Source organism: Mobula hypostoma, chromosome 13 (assembly GCF_963921235.1).
Source record: "Mobula hypostoma chromosome 13, sMobHyp1.1, whole genome shotgun sequence".
NCBI lineage: Eukaryota > Metazoa > Chordata > Chondrichthyes > Myliobatiformes > Myliobatidae > Mobula > Mobula hypostoma.
In genome coordinates, this window is record NC_086109.1 from 83305047 (window position 1) to 83326271 (window position 21225).

Consider the following 21225-nt stretch of genomic DNA (forward strand, 5'->3'; position numbering starts at 1 on the left):
GCGGTTGGTGGTGTGCTGGAACAACTCATCGAGGGTCGCTGGCAACCCCTGGCGTTCTTCAGCAAACACCTACGACCACCTGAACTCAAATACAGTGCTTTCGACCGGGAGCTATTGGCACAATACCTGGCAATCCGGCATTTCAGGTACTTCTTAGAAGGTAGGCCCTTCACCGCGTTCACAGACCACAAACCGCTTACCTTTGCGTTCATGAAGGTGTCCGACCCCTGGTAATCCCACCAGCAGCGACATCTGTCCTACATCTCTGAGTACACGACGGACATCCTGCATGTCTCTGGAAAGAACAATGTCGTGGCAGACACACTTTCCAGACCTACCATACAGGCCCTGTCCCAGGGGGTGGACTATGCAGCGCTGGCAGAGGCACAGCAGGCAGACGCTGAGATCCCCAGTTACAGGACTGCAGTCTCTGGTTTGCAGCTCCAAGACCTCCCCGTAGGCCCAGGTGAGAGGACCCTACTATGTGATGTAGCTACCGGCTAACCTCGCCCCATCGTCCCAGCAGCCTGGCGCCGGCGGGTTTTCGAGTCCATTCACAACTTAGCGCACCCCTCCATCAGGACAACCGTCCGGCTGGTCGCCAACAGGTTCGTGTGGCATGGACTGCGTAAACAGGTCAGTGAATGGGCCAAAACGTGCATGCAGTGCCAAACGGCCAAGGTGCAGCGGCATACCAAGGCTCTGCCGGAGGTTCGACCACTTCCATGTGGATATTGTGGGGCCCCTGCCAGTGTCACGAGGAGTGCGGTACCTCCTAACTATGATAGACCGGTTCACCAGATGGCCAGAGGCAGTCCCGCTCACCGACACCACCTCCGAATCCTGCGCCCGAGCACTGATCGCAACCTGGGTAGCCCGCTTCAGGGTACCGGCCCACATTACCTCCAACAAGGGCGCCCAGTTCACCTCCAGCCTGTGGTCAGCTATGGCCAACCTTTTAGGATCTCAGCTACGCCACACAACTGCCTACCATACCACCCACAATCGAACGGACTAGTGGAGCGCTTCCACCATCACCTGAAATCGGCTCTCATGGCCCGCCTAGAGGGGCCTAACTGGGTGGACGAGCTTCCCTGGGTCCTGCTCGGAATCCGCACGGCGCCCAAAGAGGATCTGCACACCTCGTCGGCCGAGTTGGTGTACGGTGCACCCCTGGTAGTCCCAGGAGAGTTCATACCAGCCTCAAGGGGGCAAGAGGAAGAACCCACAGCAGTCCTGGACAGACTACGGGAGAGGCACGGTAACCTGGCCCCCATCCCCACTTCACAGCACGGACAGATCCCGACCTGCGTACCCAAAGACCTGCAGAACTGCAAGTTTCTTTTTGTACGACGGGGCGGACACCGAGCACCGCTACAGCGGCCCTACGAGGGGCCGTTTAAGGTGATCAGGAACAACGGGTCCACGTTCGTGCTGGACATTGGGGGGAGAGAGGGGGTTTTCACGGTGGACCGACTCAAACCGGCCCATGTGGACTTGGCGCAGCCCGTCCAGGCTCAGGCACCGCGGCGCAGGGGCAGACCTCCCAAACAGAGGCCGATCCAGACTGTGGACATTGGGGGAGGTATCACCGGATCTGGGGGGGGGAGATTATGTGGCGACCCACTTTCTGGCACACACGAACCGGCTCACAACAGCGCGCACAGGCAGAGGGCCGGCCCCAAAAAGGGCGCCAGGCCATCTTCACCAGCAGGGGGAAAGTCCCGCATGCAGAAAGGGTCTAGGAATATGCATTCCCCACAGCAGTCCCACCCAGGGAGGGCAGGAACGGGAAGGCTTTAAAGCGGGCCACGAAGTTTGAATAAATCTCTTTCATCGCAACTCTAACTCACCGACTCCGTGTGGTTATTCTAGCGCTGTGTGTAGCACACCGCTACAGAATCACCTTTTTCAATGAATTCATCAGAATAAACACCCCCTCTCTCTCTGTAATGTCCAACAGTATGGTAGATCTTCAACAGACCAAACAAAAATGAAGACAAAAGAGCATTCAAGACAAGTCAGGTAAATGATAAATAACAGAAGTCCAAATCTGGGGAAGGGTACAAGACCATCTCAAAAGGCACAGAACATACCTCAGAGATCAGTGCAGTCAGCTGTACAAAAGTGGAAAAAATATGAAACCACAACCACACTGCCTAGGTCAGGCCGCCCCTCTAAACTTAGTTGCTGGAGAAGAATGGCACTTGAAGCTACTCTGAGTGAGCTACAGAAGTCAGTGGCTCCAGAATCTCTGGCCTTGCACAAAAAGGGATATTTGTGGAAGAATGGCAAGGAAGAAACCCCGGCTTAAAAAAACATCATAAAGACTAAAGCAGAACTTTTTGGCCTTAACACTAACGTGTGGCGTAAATCTAATACTGCACATCAGCCAGGTAACACCATCCCTACTGTAAAACATGGTGGAGGTAGCATCATGTTCTGAATAGGACTGATGGCAATGCTGCTAAATACAGAGAGGTCCTGCATTAAAATCTGCTCGCCTCTGCCAGAAAGCTCAAACTGGGGAAGAAGTATGTCTTTCAGCAGAATGATGACCCAAAGCACATTGCCAGAGCAACCATGGAGTGGCTTCAAATGAAGAAAATTGATGTCCCTGGGTGGCCCAGTCAGAGTTCTGACCCTAACCTGACTGAAGGTCTCTGGCAAGACCTCAAGATTGTTGTCCACCACCGCTCCCCAACTAGCCTGGCATAACTTGAGTAATTTTGCAAGGGGGAAATGGGCAAACCTTGCTCCATTATGTTGTGCAAAGTTAATTGAGGCTTATCCAAAAAGACTACAGGCTGTACTAGCTGTGAGAGGTGGTTCAACTAAGTACTGAGCGAAGGAAGATGAATACTTTTGAATGGCTGACATTTCAGTTTTTGAATTTTTAGCTTTTCATGCTTTACAATTTTCTGTTTTGGGGCTCTAGTATGGGGAAATAAAGTAGCATGTGATTCACAAATAAAAATTCTTAGTTAAATTGATCAAAATACCTTGTAATACTTATGTGACCAAAGGGTTGGGGCTGAATACTTTTTTCAAGACACTATATATATTTTTTTCTATTTTGGTTTCATCTAGTCAGCGAGAATAGAAATGATTGGTTACTGCTATGAGACTGATTTCATTCATAATTTATATGCAACTATCTCCCAGTTATTGCAATTTCTAGGCATATAACCTTTTATGAGTAGACACTGCTCTAGTTTCTTTCTACACTAACTAAATAAAGTGTGACTATTTGCTTAGGGTCATGTGCTCTTTACTACCTCAATCATTGGCTGAGAGTATTGATTAAAAAAAAAATCCCCTTTGCTGTTAATTCCTACAGTATCACAACCAGAAAAGACTCCACTCCATATTCTCTTTTGTGAGCCTGGGTTTGAAGAGATTAGATTTTAATAACTCTCACAATGAAATATGTTTGCTAACTCTCAGCCCAGCAAGTATAGTTGGAAAGCGAGAGCAAGTGTCTATATTTTTAATTGGAATAAAGGTTAGCAATGTAAACACTCAAAAAAGTGACACTCTCCCCTGAATAAGCCAAAGATTTTTTTTAAAGAAATGTACTGTTACATTTTTCTCAGATTCCTAAAGAAATTTACAAAGCTGGTCAATCAGTTTGGGGAGGTTTATTTAAAAAGGGCTTTATTTCCCTATAAAAAGTCATCAAAAATTAGTGGGAGGAGGGTATTATGTTTAATTTAATTGGTTTAGAAGTATTAGAGGAGAGATTTGCAACCAGAGAGAGGTAGACATCTGAAACTCACTCAACAATGGATGTAAATGCAGAATCCTTTTTGCATTTAAAATACCAAATAGTGTATTTGAAGAGTTGTGACGTGCAGATTATGGACCCAACCCTGGAAATTGGGATTGGGTTGTGTATTTGACACAGCCTGTGGTCTCACATCTACCTTTTTATGATTCCTGCATGCTTTACAAACTTTCACTTCTAATTTTGTGCACATTGTACTAAGAAAACACCTGAAAGGAGACAAATCTACAATGGACAACGCCCTCAAGAATGCAGTGAGCAGGAGACGAATTAGTTCAGGGTAGTGTATTTTGGTGGTTCTTAGATTGGGCTTTAAAGTCTAGAGAACGGGAGCAGTTAAATGTAGGAATCCCATTTCTGCTTTATCTCAATATTTAGACATTGCTACATCAAACCTTTAAAAGAGTAAGTGGCATTAAAAAGGTAGCCAATACCTCAAACTATAACATGTTTAAATTTGGAAAAAATTAGGAGTGGTACCACTGATCCTTCAGTTAAACTTGCAGAAACTTGGAGGCTATTTATTCAATCTTTACATGTGATGTAAGTTGACCTTTTCTGAATCCTTTTTGTTTGTGTAGAGAGGAGCAGAGTTAATGACAAATAATGATCTTATCTGATGAAATATGGCAGCCCAGTTTTTGTTTTTTTTTTAAGTGTAGGGGGTAAAAAAAATTTTTTGGAATCTTTTTCATGTTCAGTTATTAAGAGATTGGGAGGCTTAAATTTAATATGTTACTCGGAGTCTGTGTCTGTATACATTAACCGTTATTAATGTAATCCCGATCTCTTGGATTCATTATCATTGTTATGTTCATCAATTTGAAACTCAATAAAAAAAAAATTGAAAAAGAAAGAATACCTCATGTCCTACTGCACTTGGTTCTAGAGCTCTGCTGATACAGCAGTCCAACACTGGAGTGCGAGGGCGAAGTGACGTGGCGATGTATTCCAGTTTGTTGAACATCTCAGACTCTGTGCCTCCACTCCAGATTCGTCGTTTCACAACATTCCACTTAGCACCATTTGATCTGTACAGTTTAATATTAGAAGTACTGCTATAGTCATTCAAAAATGTTAATGATTTACCATACAATATATACACTACTGGTATTGCCCATAAGACTATATCATATAGGAACAGAATTAGGCCATTTGGCCCATTGAGTCTGCTCCGCCATTCTACCATGAATGATTTATTACCCTCTCAACCACATTCTCCTGACTTCTGCCCCGTAACCTATGACACATTTACTAATTAAGAACTTGTCAACCTCTGGTTTAAATACACCCGACGACTTGACCTCCACAGCCGTCGGCGGCAATGAATTCCACAGACTCAGCACCCTCTGGCTAAAGAAATTCCTCCTCATCTCTGTTCTAAAGGGATGTCCTTGTAGTCTGAGGCTGTGCCCTCTGATCCTAGGCTCCACCACTATAGGAAACATTCTCTCCACATCCACTCTGTCTAGGCATTTCAGTATTCAGTAGGTTACAATGAGATCCTCCCTTAGTCTTTTAAACTCCAGAAAATACAGACCCAGCGCCATCAAATGTTCCTCTTATACTAACCCCTTCACTCCCAGGATCATTCTCTTGAACCTCCTCTGGTTCCTCTCCAATGCCAGCAGAGCCTTTCTTAGCTAGGGGTCTGAAACTGCTCACAATAGTACCAAGTGCCCACATATATAGAGAGGTGAGTTGTGGTCTGGAGTCTCATTTACACCTGACCAACAATTCATGGCTGATTTCTCTCCCTGAAGGACATTAGTGATTCAGATGGACTTCTACAACAATCCCAGTTAATGTTACTGAGACTAGCCTTACATTAAGTTCCAGATTTCCATTTTGTTACTTCTCCAGCTACTTTGGAGGGACTTGAACTTGTGTCTTTGAATCAACAGCTCAGGTCTCTGGCTGCAAGTACAGGAATTCAACTACTACATTGCCTTTCCTTTGTTAGTTCAGTGCAGTTCTTAGCCGATCCTGCTTCCCAACCCCTGCCACTGGACGTATATAACGGGATTTAATTTCAATTCCTCACCAAATGTTTCACGAATCCAGTCAGGAACTGCAGAAGTATTATAGCTGAATCTAATAGTTTTTTTCCTGTTCACTTCAGCAAAAGGTCATATCCAAGACCAGCAGTTTTATTACTGAACAGTGACTATCACTCATGGTGCAATAAGTTCACAGCATTTATATTATACCCTTAAAATCAAATTTGACTTTGGGCTTTGCATTTCTCTTCACTATTGGAAAGAATCTTCTAGGATCAATTCTCACAACTTTTAATCCCCCCCTTTCCCTGCATCAGCACAACAGTATGTGCCAGCAATACCACGAAGGATCCCTCGCACCCTGCTCAGACTGTCTCATTCCCATCAGAAACGAGACAATGTAGCATCCACACCAGGACTACCAGACTCAAACACAGTTAATGGGCTGATGAACACCTCTACCCAGTAACCGACCCCACAACCACTACCACCACTCTTGTATTAAACCTTTCTGCCCTGGGAGAAAGAAACTGACTGTCCACTTTATCCATGCCTCTTTATCATCTTATACAACTTTATTATCACCTTTCATCCTCCATCAATCCAAAGAGAAAAGCCCTAGTCCATAGGACATGCCTTTCCTCTTAAGACTTGCACTCTAATCCAGCCAACATCCTGTCTCTAAAGCTTCCTTCCTATAATGAGGCAACAACTTTGTCCACAAAACAGCTAATATTTCCAAGTGTTAGAGGTGGCACTATCTGGACATGTTATAAGGTAAGGCACAAAAAGTGACGGAGGAACTCAGCAGGCCAGGCAGCATCTATGGAGAGGAATAAGCAATCAAGGTTTCATATGGAGACCCTTCAACAGGGCAGAACTTGCAGCATCTTCAGAATCTCGTGAATTATGGTAAATTTAGGGCTCTATTTTTGTTCTGGATGGTGTCATCTCCCAATCTTAGCCGAGCTACAGTCATTCAGACGAGCGAAGAAGATTCCATCACTCTCCTGACGTGTGCCTTGCAGATGGAAAAGCTTTATATGGAAAGCCATGTATTGCAGGACCCTCAGCTTCTAACTGCTCTTTGCAGCAGGTGAGTTATTGATTTCAGTCACTGCAGGGACTAGCTCACTGGTTCGATGTTTGTATTTTAATTGGGATTTCAATTCCTGCAGCAAAGCCGGGATAATCCTATCTCACAGCTTCATTCTCACTGTCTTCTACCAGAGAGCAACTAAAAGGTGAAGATGAAAACCCGGAAGCACCAGTGCTATGCTGTTGGTCAATACACTACTGTCAATCAGGCTGTAGTAGCTCATGTGCAAATCTACTGAGAATCATACATCAGGCCCAGAAAGATTCAAATGGCATCCACTGAGTCCACACGAAATGATGCAGACAGCTCATAAGATACATGATCTCTGATTATTTTTATCTTGTTATCTGGGTTAGGAATTTCATAAAGCATATTGACCTTTTTGCAGCCTCCCTTTGGATCTTCTTCGCGTCTGCACTCGAGACTGTTCCATTTTCTGCCCTCTCCACAGAGATGCCCAATTCCTTCACCAGCCACTTGCCATCTTCTGAAAGCACACACCTGGTTTAAATCAAAACAATGGATGTAAAATAAGGTTAATCGCTTAAGTCGAGACTTTAACTTGTAATGAAATTGTAGGAACTCCTTGACTACTGGCTCCTCATTTTTAGCTGAATCTTGTACTCTTCATCATGGCTTATTATGCCACAGAAAATTACAAATATATTTTATTTGTAGTTTACTTTATTAAATATATATTATCATCAGTCCTGGCGAAGGGTCTCGGCCCGAAACATCGACTGTTTACTCATTTCCATACATGCTGCCTGGCCTGCTGAGTTCCTCCAGCATTTTGTGTGTGTTGCTTCGGTTTCCAGCACCTGCAGATTTTCATGAGAATATTCTTTAATTGCAGTTTGAGGATTCAGATTCAGATTATTTATCACGTGCATTGAAACATACTGTGAAACATATTGTTCATGTTGCCAACCAATGTAACCTAAGGATTTTGCTGGGGACAACCCGCAAGAGTTACCACATAATCCAGTGCCAAGGCTTAGGACCTACGTTAGTACGTTTCCCTCAACTAACATCAGAACTATTTGGGTGAGCTTGCTATGGAATTGCACTTCCTTGCAAGACAAATGAGCAAAAAAAAAAATCAATCACATTCAAAATTATCAACATGCAAATGGTTTAAGGAAAGAGAGAAAAGAAATCAAGTGACATAACAACAACCACCCAAGAAATGCTTAACGCTGTCACTGGAAGTCACTGCTTTATGCATTGTCAAAGCACTAACATGTGTCACTTCAACTGGCTATTTTCTCCTTATATGATTAAGCAGCTTGGGAGAAAATGGAACACAAAGAGCTAACCTTCGTACACCCTTGGTAGCTGCATACATCTGCCGTGCTTTCTCTCCTGTTTCCTGAGGTGTCAGTCGGTGGTTGAACTGCAAAAGGAGCCGTTCTGCAAATGGCTGCCCGGCCCCATAAATACGTCCGTAATTGAAAACCTTGGCATGCTCTCTGCTGATTCCCACCATCGCAGCTGTCTTGCTGTGCAGGTCTGTACCACTGCTCTTTTTCCCCTGAAGCATCATCCAGCCAAATGCAGTGCAGCCTAAAGGGAGAAGCATGGAGTCATGGCACAGAAACATGCCCCTTGGCTATTCCAGTTTGTGCCCAGTCTGGTCTTCTGCATAGTCCCATCTGCCTGCATTCAGCCCACAGCCCTCCATTCCATAAACCTATCCAAACTGCTCTTAAATATTACAATTGAAGTTGCATCTACAACTTCTGTTGGCAGCTCCTTCCACACTCGCACAACCTTCACCTGAAGAAATTGCCCCTCAGATTCCCTTTAAATATTTAATCTTTCACCCTAAACCCTAAGTGTTGGGCACGTGGCCAAGTGGTTAAGGCGTTCGTCTAGTTATCTCAAGGTCGCTAGTTTGAGCCTCAGCTGTGGCAGCGTGTTCATGCCCTTGAGCAAGGCACTTAATCACACATTGCTCTAGTCTGTGCGAGGAGTGGCGTCCACACAGACTTCCAATCTGCGCCTTGTAAGGCATGAAAATGCCCGACACAGGCCTCTCATGGTCTGAGTTGAAGTTCCCCCCCAACCTAAACCTTTGACTCCTAATTTTAGTCTCACCCCACTGAGGAGGAAAAAATAACTGCAAGCATTCATCTTATAATTTTGTTTACCTCAGTAAGATCTCCCATCATCCTCCTGCACTCCAGTAGATAAAGTCCGAACCCATTCAATTTCTTATAATCTAATAAAAGCTTATCTGTTCTTATTCATTCATAAAATGTGGGTGTCATTAACAAGATTAACATTTATTGCCCATTCAAATTGCTGCGAAGAAGGTGGGGATGAAGTCCTTGAACAGTGGCATGGTAGTGTAGTGCTTAGCCAAACACTTTACAGTACAGGCAACCTGGGTTCAATTCTCACCGCTGCCTGTAAGTTTATACGTTTTCCCTGTGACCACATGGGTTTCCTTTGGGTGCTCTGGTTTCCTCCCACACTCCAAAGATGTACTAGTTGGTAGGTTAATTGATTATTGTAAATTGCCCGGTGATTAGGGTAGGAATAAATTGGGGGATTGCTCAGCAGCGTGGCTCAAAGGGCAGGTCTGCCCTGTATCTCAATAAATAAATAAACTGAAATGCTTGTGCTGAATTTGTCCTAGACCTCTTGTTTGTACTGTATTGCACTGTACTGCTGCCACAAAAAAAAAACACTTTTCATGACGTGTCGGTGATGGTAAACCCGATTCTGACGTGGGCCACTATTGTGGACTGAGAGTGGGAAGGGGTCAAAGAGAGGGGAATCATGGTTGGGAAAAGGTGAAGGGAGAGGGAAGCACCACAGTGACATTCTGTAATGGTCAACAAACCAACTGTTTGGAAATCGAATGTCCTTGCTTGGTGTCTCCATGCCGGGTGTGTCTGTACTCAAGCCACCCACCCCCACCCCTGGTACTCTTCTCTACCACCTGTCCCAGTGCCCTCCTGTGGCATTCCACCCTCATCGTTCCCAACATCTTTTGCTCCTACCAGATTTACAAATTTGTTCTCTGTTCCACATTGACAAATACAGAACCGTGTAAAAGTCTTACACACCCTGGCAATATACATGTACCAAAGACTTTCGTACAGCACTGTACTTCGAAGAAAAAATGGATTGAGAGATAAATTGGAGGCAGCGCTGTACATACCTAATGACTGGATCAGCCCTTCTTTATGAAATCTCTTCATGTAAACTTGTAATTAGCACAGTTTTTTAAATCAGTCTAGGTGAGTACATATAAAGCATATCACTTTTGATAAAAAGACTTCAAAAAATTTATATTTATGTAGCACCATCAACATAGACACACCAAAGCACTACAAAACAAGATCAACTGAAAATGGAAGCTTATTCTAAAAAACGAATGAAAGCACGTGTGCTCGTAATGGAGCAAGAGGACAAAATAATTTCAAATCATATTAATAAATATTGCTATAAGATGGGAGGTAAAATAGAAAGATGAAAAAAGCTGATTGTGGGAGAGTTTAAACCAAACAAAAGTAACATCCAGGCATGAAACAGATCTTCCTTCTGACAGTGCTTCCTTGGTCAGAAAATTATGTAAATGAAATCAAAACCTGAGGTTTGATCTGCGTAACCCAGTTTTGGGCCCAAGTTCCTCACCGTGTATTTTAGCAAAATGGGCTTCTCCAAGAATGGCAGCAATCCACAGCTCTTGTGAGTCGACATCTGCCCCGACCAGGTGGTATCCGGGTGGTACTTGAACCATGGCTTTCAGCTCGCTTCCTACTCGATCACGCTGCAGGAAGGGAAGGAAAGAAATCCATTTACACTCCACGTGGAACGAACAGTGAAATGTCTTCTCCCATGATGACATCACAGTGATCAAGGCCCTTCACTGGTTTGCAGACCAGGACATCTTCATTCCAAATATTTATCAACTTAATTAACTGAGCTGGTTAGGATCAGTTCAGAATCAGAATCAGGTTTATTATCACTGAAATACATCATAAAATTTCTTATTCTACAGCAATATAGTGCAGTACTTAAAGAGTACTATAAATTTAATCATCATCATATGTGTCGTATGATGTGGGTGATCATCAGGATCATGTGAAGCCATGGTGGTGGATGGTCGTATGAGCAGCTGGTGCATATCACAATTCCTGGTTATGTGAACGTTGATGCCACCTACCAATACTCTGAAGAGTATTGGTAATGGCTGGGGTCACCCGTCTTAGAAAGACACTGCCCAGTAGAAGGCAAGGCAAACCACTTCTGTAGAAAAATTTGCCAAGAACAATCATGGTGTCTTTAATGATGGATGCCACACTGGGCTGGGGACAGAGAATAAATCTCAAGATGACTACTTAGTTACTCTGCTAGACCTGTGTGAATGTCAACTCATTGGGTTTAGCTGTGCTGCCTCTTCCACCTTCCTCCAATTCCAGTGCAAGTCAGGCCAGACTTCCACTTTGCACCCTCTGTGAAGATACCAGCCCTCTGTTGCCTGGATACCAACTCACGTCAGCTCCTGCAGTCACCAACCTACACACGCTCCTACATCAGCAACAGCTCAATATTAAAATTTACATGGCAACCCAAATCCTTCCATGATCTCACCCCGCCTGTCCCTGTAATCTCATACAAACCCTCAACCCTCAAAGATCTTTTACTCCAACAATTCAAACCTCTTGTACATTTTTTATTTTAATTGCTTCAACATTTACAGACAGTCTTGTAGCTATTCAGCCCTAAACATTTTATATCTGCCCTGCCTCTCTTTCCTCTATTAATTTGCTTCTTTGAACTACCTCTTTGATCCAGCTGCCCTAATATATCCTTACTGTGTCTTTGTTTCAGATTTAACCACGAGGCACACCGGCAGGACCATGTTAAAGGTCCCATACAGATGTATCCAGTTATTTCATACAATAGTGTAAATTGGACAATTGTGAACCAGTAGCCCATTTTTCATCAATGAAAATGGACAGTGAGAAAGACAAAGAGAAGTCTACTCATCTGTTACACACTCCAGCAGGAAGACAAAATGCCCTGAACCTCTATAACCACCCTTAAATGTTGGCATGCCATGTTGGTGCCGGAATGCATGGCAACTCTTGCAGGCCTACATTGCATTGGTTAACGCAGATGACACATTTCAACGCATGTTTCGATGTACATGTGATTAAATAAATCTGAATCCTATAGAGTGGCATGTGTGGCAAGGACTGGGGAGCACTGGATTCAAATGGGTTAATGCTCTGGAGAAGTCATCAGGCACAACAATATTTTATGGAATAGATTGATGGGGAGGGCTAGTGCACAGGATCGAAACAGAGCTGTAGAGTCATAGAAAAGTACAGCACAGAAAAAGGCCCTTTGGCCCATCTAGTCTATGCCAAACAATTTAACTGCCTATTTCCATCAACCTGTACTGGGATCACAGCCCTTCATAACCCTATGTACCTATCTAAACTTCTCTTAAACGTTGAAATCAAGCTCTCACACACCGCTTGTGCTGGCAGGCTGTTCCACACTCTCACCACCCTCTGAGTGAAGTTTCCCCTCATGTTCCTCTTAAGCTTTTCATCTCTCACCCTTAACCCATGACCTGTAGTTACATTATCACTGTTTAAGTCGGAAGTGAGGAAGGTTATCTTCTGGAATGAAGGCCAATATCTGGTGAGAGCAGGTTTTACTAGTAATTTCAGAAGGGTAGTAGGTCAATGCAAAAATGCTAGAGGAACTCAGCAGGTCAAAAAAAATGCTGCAGAGAGATGTAAACTTAGTTCCACCATGGGGCACTAGCGTCCATAGTATCCAGGAATCTTCGAGGGGCAATGCTTCAAAAAGGTGGTAGCCATCATTATGGACCCCCATCATCCAGGTCATTGCTACCATCAGGAAGGAGGTACAGAAAACTGAAGGCACACACTCAGCAATTCAGGAACAGCTTCTTCCCTTCTGCCATCCAATTTCTGAATGGGAATTGAACCCATGAACACTACCTCACTACTTTTTATCTCTATTTTTCCACTATTTATCTAATTTAACTATTTTATATATATATATATATATATACACACACACACACACACACACACACATATATATTTCTATTATTATGTGTCGCATAGTACTACTGCCGCAAAGACATACAATTTCATGCATATGCCGGTGATATTAAACCTGATTCTGATTGTAAGCTAAATCACAGGCTGTGATACATTTAAGAGCAAATGGCAATATCCAACTCTACAACCACAGTAGGGCACCACAGTAGTGTAGCAGTTAGCACGATGCTATCCCAGTTCAGGGCGTTGGAGTTCAACTCCAGTTTGTATGTCCTTCCCGTGACCGTGCAGACTTTCTCAGGTGCTCTGGCTTCCTCCCGCAGTCCAAAGGTGACTGTGTTGGTAGGTTAATTGGTCATTGTAAAGAGTCCTGATATTAGGCTAGGGTTGATAGGTGGGTTGCTGGGCCAAGCGGCTCGTTGGTCCGGAAGAGCCTGTTCTGCAGAGTATCTCAAAATAATTAAAATATTTTAAAAAAATACAGAGCTTGGTCTGGCCAGGAGCAACAAGAAAAAGCTGACACACACTAAATGCTGGAGGAATTCAGCAGGTCAGGCAGCATCTGTGGACATGAATAAAACATTCAACATTTTGGGCCACGACCCTTCTTCAGGACTGGAAAGGAAGGGGGAAAACGCCAGAATAATAAGGTGGGGGGAGAGAAGGAGGATAAGTAGAAAGTGATATGCCTTTAACAAATCACAAACTTTGCCTTAATTTGTTATATCTTGCAGTATTTAATCTGCATTGCAATTAGTTGACAGAAGAGGGATAGGAGAAAGTACTGTGCAGTAATTAATACCAATCAACACAACATCAAGCCATTTCATACTTAGATCAACAGTTTTAGGCAAACTCAGCTGAAGCAAATGTCAAATGCAAAATAAAGATCATTCTGTAATGTTGCATCAAGCCATTACCTTTCCAATGTGGCATGATAAATCAGTTATACTGTTTAAACAAATGACAGTATTTCAAATATTGTGTGTTACTCTCACATACCCGTGCATTGCTGGCTGTTAGCCAGGTTGGTTCGACTGCCCGTCGGGTCACTGTGCCAGCAGTGATCACCTGCGGTAAAATGGCTCCATAAGCAAGTTCTTCTTCAAATGCTTCATGTCTGCAGTTGTGAAATGCAAAATGATCAGTACTTTTATAATACCCACTAGCAGTAAGAAGTCACAAACGTTTGCTGTGCATAGCGCAAGTCTCCGATGGAAGGGGGCCTGTCACCTTCTATAGGCTACTTCAGGCCTGTTTCTCTGTCCATATTTCTCCCCTTCCTTGGTGGAGTAGCCTCAATGCCATTGTCTATCCACACCACTTGGAGAGTTAGTTTGTGCACACATGAGAAAACCTCAAGTAGAACCATTTCCCTAGTGAAATATACTCAGTGGCCACTTTCTTAGGTACACCTGTACGTTAATACAAATATTCTAATCAGACAATCACGTGGAAGCAACTCAATGCTTAAAAGTATGCAGACATGATCAAGAGGTTCAATTGTTGCTCAGACCAAACATCAGAATGGGGAAGAAACGTGATCTAAGTAACTTTGACCGTAAATGATTGTTGGTGCCAGGCAGGGTGCTTTGAGCATCTTAGAAACTGCTGATCTCCTAGGACTTTCATGCACAACAGTATCTAGAGTTTACAGAAAATGATGTGCAAAACAAAAAGACGACCAGCGGACAACAATTCTGTGGGTCAAAACAGTTTGTTAATGAGAGAGGTCAGAGGAAAATGGCCAGACCAATTCAAGATGACGGTAACTCAGACAACCATACGTTACAACAGTGGTGTGCAGAAGAGCATCTCTGAATTTGAATGGGTGACAGCAGCAAAAGGCCACAGACACTCATAACTAATAAAATGTTCACCGAGTGTAGTTGGCCAGTGACAAAATGAAAAACAGGAAGCTGAACAACATCAAATGAGCAAACAGACTCCAACAAGGAATCAAGAGCGTAAAAGGATTGGTGATACATTGGTGATTGGTCGCCGTGGTAACGCAGTGGCTAGCGCAACGCGATTACAGCGCAGGGCGTTCTGGAGTTCGGAGTTCAATTCTGGCGCTGGCTATAAGGAGTTCTTACATTCTCCCTGTGAAATGCGTGAGTTTCCTCTCTCAATCTAAATTCGTAGGTCATTGTAAATTGTCCCGTGATTAGGCTCGTGTTATATAGGTGGGTTACAGGGCAGTGTGGCTCGTTAGGCCAGGAGGGCCTGTTCCATGTTGTATCTCTAAATAAAATAAAATAGATAAACATCAATATACCCACCTGGTGACTGATCGAGGCAGTTCACTTTTCTTTAACACCACAACCATCTGAGAACTGCAGAAGAAAATCAAGTTTGCATTACTTCACTGCAAAACGTAGTGCATTTACTGGGATGGATGACACCTGTAAAAAGTCCCCATGTTTCAGGAATTCCAAAGGCAGGATAATCAATGTTGTGGTAAGGAAGCAATATAGGAGCCTAGCTGCAGACCCTGACAGTAGGCAATAATGTAAAAACAATCATGAGGTTTGAGTCTGTGTTGACTTGTCGGCCCTCACTCAGAAATAAAATTTCCAACACTGTGATATGCCACTCACTGCTATATTAGGAAGCTCATGCCATCTCCGTGCTCTATGATAGGAGGCTCCATCAGCTTCTTTAGCCCACAGAGCCAGAGAGAGCAGGCACTGGATATACTTGGGTTCCTAAAATACAGGCATTCAGAGATGTCACTCACATCTCTATAGAATCCTCTTCCTGGCTGGATTACTATCATCAGGGAAGAGATACAGGAGCCAAAGGACACATCCTCAACATTTTAAGAACAGTATCTTCACCTCTGCTTCAGCTTTCTGAAAGATCCATGAACCCATGAACACACATCTTTACCTCCTCCCCCTCCACTTTCCACAGGGATCAGTCCTTCTGCAATTCCTTTGTCCATTCGTCCCTCTCCACTAATCTCCCTCCAGGCACTTACCCCTGTGAGTGGCCTAAGTACTACACCTGTCCATATGCCTCCTCCCTCAATTCCGTTCAGGGCCCCAAGCAGTCCTTCCAGTTGAGACCATGGATTAACGTGTCAGTCCCTGGCCTCCTCCTGTACCAGAATGAGGCCACCCTCAGGTGGAGGAACAACACCTTATATTTTGTGTGGGTACCCTCCAACTTGATGGCATGAATATCGATTTCTCCTTCCAGTGAACAAATTTCTCACCCACCCCCTTTCTCTATTCCCCACTCTGACCTTTCACCTATCTGCCTATTACTTCCCCCTGGGTCCCCTCCTCCTTCCCTTTCTCCTACCGTCCACTCTCCTCTCCTATCAGATTCTTTCTTCTCCTGCTTTGACCTTGCCCACTCACCTGGCTTCACCCATCACCTTCCAGCCAGCCTCCTTCCCCTCCCCTCCATCTTTATATTTTAGCATCTTCCCCCCTTCCTTCTCGGTCTTGAAGAAGGGTCTCAGCCCAAAACGTCGACTATTTACTCTTTTCCATAGATGCTGCCTGACCTGCTGAATTCCTCCAGCATTTTGTGTGTGTTGCTTTGGACTTCCAGCATCTGCAGACTACCTCGTGCTTGTGATTTACCTCATTATTTTTGCTCTCCTTTGCACTACTGATAGATGTTTTATATATTATAATTTATAGCTTGTTTTATATATTGCACTGTTCTGTTGCATCAAAACAACAAACTTCATGCTATGTGAGTGATAATAAACCTAACTGAGATTCTGCAGTTCTCTAACCACCTTTTCTAGAGCCATTCTGTATGCAGCATGCGTGTCTCTCTCACACACGCACACACACACACAAACACAACAGAAACAAAACAGAATACAGAAATGACCACTACCTAATTCTTTTCTGGGCGTTCCGCCAGAAGGAGATCATCTTGTTGATTTCCAACGCTCTGGTTGCATTCGTTGTATTGGTGCTTGCCCGCAAGGTACCATCTTCCATCTTAGAGAGAAAATCCTTTGCAAAGGGGCTCCCGACATTGTTATGGTTCCCATCCTGAAATAGGTAGAAAGAAGGTGGTGCAATTTTTTTTTCCCCCAGTTCCTGCACTGTCTTGAATCCCACTACTGAAAGCAGCAAAAACCTCTTAGGTCACGGACGTGTGCGGCAGAACCCCTCAGCTCTGTCAGCGTTTCCCACGAGCAGCCCTCTCAAAGGCAGCTGAAGATCTAAAAATAGAGTAGCTTAGGCACACGTTGTCACTTCCAAACTGAAAGACCAAATGCAGATTGGGCGATCACTTTGCAAGGTACCTACGTTCTTGTCTCCACTATGACCCTGAGGACACACCCTCTTCTCATTATCACCATCAGGGAAGAGGTACTGGAGTCTGACTCAATGTTTTAGGAGCAGCTTCTTCCCATCCACCATCAAATTTCTGAATAGACAATGAACTTAGGAATGCTACCCCACTATTTTTTGCAGTATTGTATAGAAGTCTTACATGGCCTGGAGTTTTTATATAAATTTTGTTTTAGATGTTTACTTTTTGTCTTATGCATTAGTGCATCAGCAGAAAAGAGCAAATTTTAGATTTCCAAATATTCATTTTCCAAAAAATTAAATGTTGAGTTTTTTTTGTATTTCGTTAAAGAAAGTAACATATTAAGTAATAGTCAGTCAGTCAGTGGGTGCCGTCCCGAATCCAGGGTTGGCGGCTATGCACCTCCATCTTCTTCGATCTTGCGACAGCACCGAGTACAGCCTCTCCTCCAGTTTGTTCTCGCTGGCCGCCTTGGCACCGCCCGCTGCCGTCCCCGCTGAACTCGAGCCCGAGGCCGTGTCAGCCTCCAGCCGCGGCCGCTTCTTCGAGCTCGGCCCTTCCTTAGGCGGAGGCCTTGGGCAAGTCCAGGCGCACGGTGCAGCGCCCAAGTTCATCATGTCACTTCTGACTAGGTGATGACTAGGTGCATACCATTCATAGATACGTGGTGAGGATTTAATCTCTTCCACGGAAGATGGCCATTGGCTCACAAGGAGCTCATCTGCCCTTTGTCAGGTCTTGTTTTTTTTTAGTCCTGCTGGGTGTCCTCACACCCTCCTCACCAGACTAAGTCCAGAGGGGGAGCCGGCCCAAGTCGCCAACCATTTGACCACGGCCCCCAGCCGAGTGCCAGGCACCTGCCCCCCGCCGAATCTCTCCGAGCATCCAGCACCCGACCGAAAACCATGGTCGAGCGGCTGGCGACCAAACCTATCTAAGTGATAGATCACTTTTCAAAAAAGAATTTGATTCCTTTGTAGGTACATAGCCAGTGTGAGATTAAACAAGGGTAACAAACAGGTGCTAACGATCAATGACATAATGACTTTAATGAGCAAAACTGGTTAACTGAACCAGAACGGCAAGACTGAGCATAGCAACAAGACACAAGGTGATCATCCTGAATCAGCAAGGTGTCTCCTGAGCAGAAATTTCATGGCAGACAGGAATTTCAAGATGTGCTGTCCAAGCTCGTCTGAAGAAGCACAAAGAAACGGGCAAGGTTGAGGACCAGAATCAGAGGTCAACCACAGAAATGGATTGCAGCACACAAGAGATACATGAAACCGACGTCCTTTCTAAACAGGATGAAATCCAGCACTGTTATCAGCTCTGAACAGACAGAAAGCACTGGTACCCAAGTACCTCCCAATACAGTCCGGAGAAGTTATGGTGGAATGTTATGGTGAGGTTATATGAGACATTGGTGAGGCCAGATTTGGAGTATTGTGGGCAGTTTTGGTCACCAAATTACAGGAGGGATATTAATAAGGTTGAAAGAGTGCAGAGAAGGTTTACAAGGATGTTGCCAGGACTTGAGAAACTGAGTTACAGAGAAAGGTTGAATAGGTTAGGACTTTATTCCCTGGAGCGTAGAAGAATGAGGGGAGATTTGATAGAGGTATATAAAATTATGATGGGTATAGATAGTGAATGCAAGCAGGCTTTTTCCACTGAGGCGAGGGGAGAAAAAAACCAAGGGACATGGGTTAAGGGTGAGGGGGGAAAAGTTTAAAGGGAACATTGGAGGGGGGGGGAGGCTTCTTCACACAGAGTGTGGTGGGAGTGTGGAATGAGCTGCCAGATGAAGTGGTAAATGCGGGCTCACTTTTAACATTTAAGAATAAATTGGACAGATACACGAATGAGAGGTGTATGGAGGGATATGGTCCGGGTGCAGGTCAGTGGGACTAGGCAGAAAAATGGTTCGGCACAGCCAAGGGCCAAAAGGCCTGTTTCTGTGCTGTAATGTTCTATGGTTCTATGGTTCTAAGTATTGTCAGAAGTGGTCCTCATGGAAGAGTTGCTGCCAAAAAGGCATTCTTCTAAAGTGGAAAGAAAGCCAAGAGACTCGTTTATGCACAAAAACACAATGACTGGAGTGCTGAACAATGGCAGCAAACGCTCAGGACTGATAAGTCAAAATTTGAAATTTTAGACTCAAACAGGAGGCAGTTGGTCTGTAGAAGAGCTAAAGAGCACTATATGGGTGAGTGTCTGCAGCCAACAGTGAAGCAAGGTTGAGGTTCCTTGCAGGTTTGAAGCTGCATTTCTGCAAAAGGGATTAGTGATCTGGTCAGAATTAATGGAATCCACAATGCAGGGAAGTACAAGCAGTTTGTCATCTATCGAGCAATAGTATCAGGGAGGTGTCTGATCAGTCCCATCTTCATTCTGCAGCAGTGCAATGACATCAAACATATGGCCAAGATCATAAAGAGGAAGAACAAGGAGTTCTGCAACACAGGGCTGGCCTCCACACAGCCCTGATCTCAACATCACTGAGACTATCTGAGATTACCTGGAGGGACAGAAGCAGGCAAGACAGCCAAAGTCAGCAGAAGAACTGTGGTGAGTTCTCCAAGATGAACAACCTACCAGCCGATCTTCTTATAAAACTGAGGCTGGCTGGGATTACCTGGAGAGACAGAAGCGAGAGAGACAGCCAAAGACAGCAGAAGAACTGCGCAAATTCTCCAAGAGGCTTGGAACAACCTACTAGCTAATTATATTATAAAAATGCACAACAATGTACCCAAGAAAAGTGATGCAATTTTAAAGGCAAAGGGTGGTCATACCAAATATTGGTTTGATTTAGTTTTTTACTGTTTATTCCTCTTTATAGTATTGTTTTTGACTATTTAGATGGAATGTGAGGTGTTCCTCCTCCAAACTGAGAGAGGCCTCATTGTGGCAAAAGAGGCTATGGACTAACATGTCGGAGAATGGGGATTTAAATGGTTGGCCACTGGGAAATCCTGCTTTTTCTGGATGGAGCGAAGGTGCTCATAAAGCAGTCCCCCCAGGTTGTAACTCCGCCATGGATGGTCCCAAAGCCCGGCTGCGAGAGGAGAAGGGATGGCATGAAGCTAGCAACCCCATCTAGTAAAAGCCCAGAGCTACAGTAATGCAAACAGATGCTCCAAAGACTTCATCCCTGGAAGAGGAAGGATCTTCACCTTGAAGACATGAAGCCGTGTGGTGAAAGCAGAAGCCACAAGGCCGATCAACAGTCAGCCCAGGACAGAGGACTCTGGTGAGCTGCTGTTGGTGGCCTATGCCTCAGAAAGGGGGATAGGCTTAAGAAGAAGAGTCGCACCAAAGACGAGGAGGCTGCATTGGGAGCACTGGATAGACATCCCAAAAATATTCGCAGGTGAAGTGTTGCCTTACCTGGAAGGGCTGTTTGGGGTCTTGAATAGAGATGAGGGCAGCTGTAGCACTTCTGAGACTTGCAGGGATAAGTGCCAGGAGGGAGACTGGTGGGGAGGAACGAATGGACAAGGGAATTTTGGAGGGAGCGATCCCTGCAGAAAGTGGAGAATAAATCTTGAGCTTGAGCAGGTTAAGAGGTCGGCACATCGTGGACCAAAGGGCCTGTACTGTGCTGCAATGTTCTACGTTGGTTAGATCTCAGTTTGAGCAGGAGATGAGCTGAGGCCAGGGCAGAGGTGTGTGGCATTCTAGAGGTAGGGACAGGCGGGCTTTGTGATGATCTACAGATAATCTTAAGCTCACCTCTCTCTTCTGATTGTGTCCCAACAACCCCACTTTAGACCCATCATCAGTGTTTGTATTGCCCCATGCCTTCTCCTCTGGAGAATCCCCACAACCTCTTTCCTCCTTCAACCCCACTCGTCCACCAATATAAGGTCATTGAGATGAAATGCCAATTTTGCTTCTCCCTTCACAGATGCAGCCTGACCTGCAGAGTATTCCTAGTGATCGTTGCCTTCACTCCACTGTTTGCTTAGTCTGTGAGCTGCC

The 21225-nt window shown here is 44.6% G+C and overlaps 1 protein-coding gene across 4 annotated transcripts in view; it reads right to left on the bottom strand.

Moving 5' to 3' along the window:
• polg (polymerase (DNA directed), gamma) overlaps positions 1–21225 on the bottom strand; it is a 74024-nt gene that overhangs the window by 12006 nt on the left and 40793 nt on the right. For 3 of the 4 annotated variants that reach the window (XM_063066087.1, XM_063066086.1, XM_063066085.1), the window contains 7 exons: positions 16810–16970; positions 15231–15284; positions 13951–14068; positions 10535–10670; positions 8206–8452; positions 7265–7387; positions 4650–4818 (listed from right to left, as the gene is read on the bottom strand). In XM_063066087.1, the coding sequence (XP_062922157.1) occupies positions 4650–4818; positions 7265–7387; positions 8206–8452; positions 10535–10670; positions 13951–14068; positions 15231–15284; positions 16810–16970 (1008 nt within the window). Of the gene's footprint in view, positions 1–4649; positions 4819–7264; positions 7388–7646; positions 7708–8205; positions 8453–10534; positions 10671–13950; positions 14069–15230; positions 15285–16809; positions 16971–21225 lie in introns of those variants that run through there. The other variant, XM_063066088.1, reaches the window with a different exon arrangement.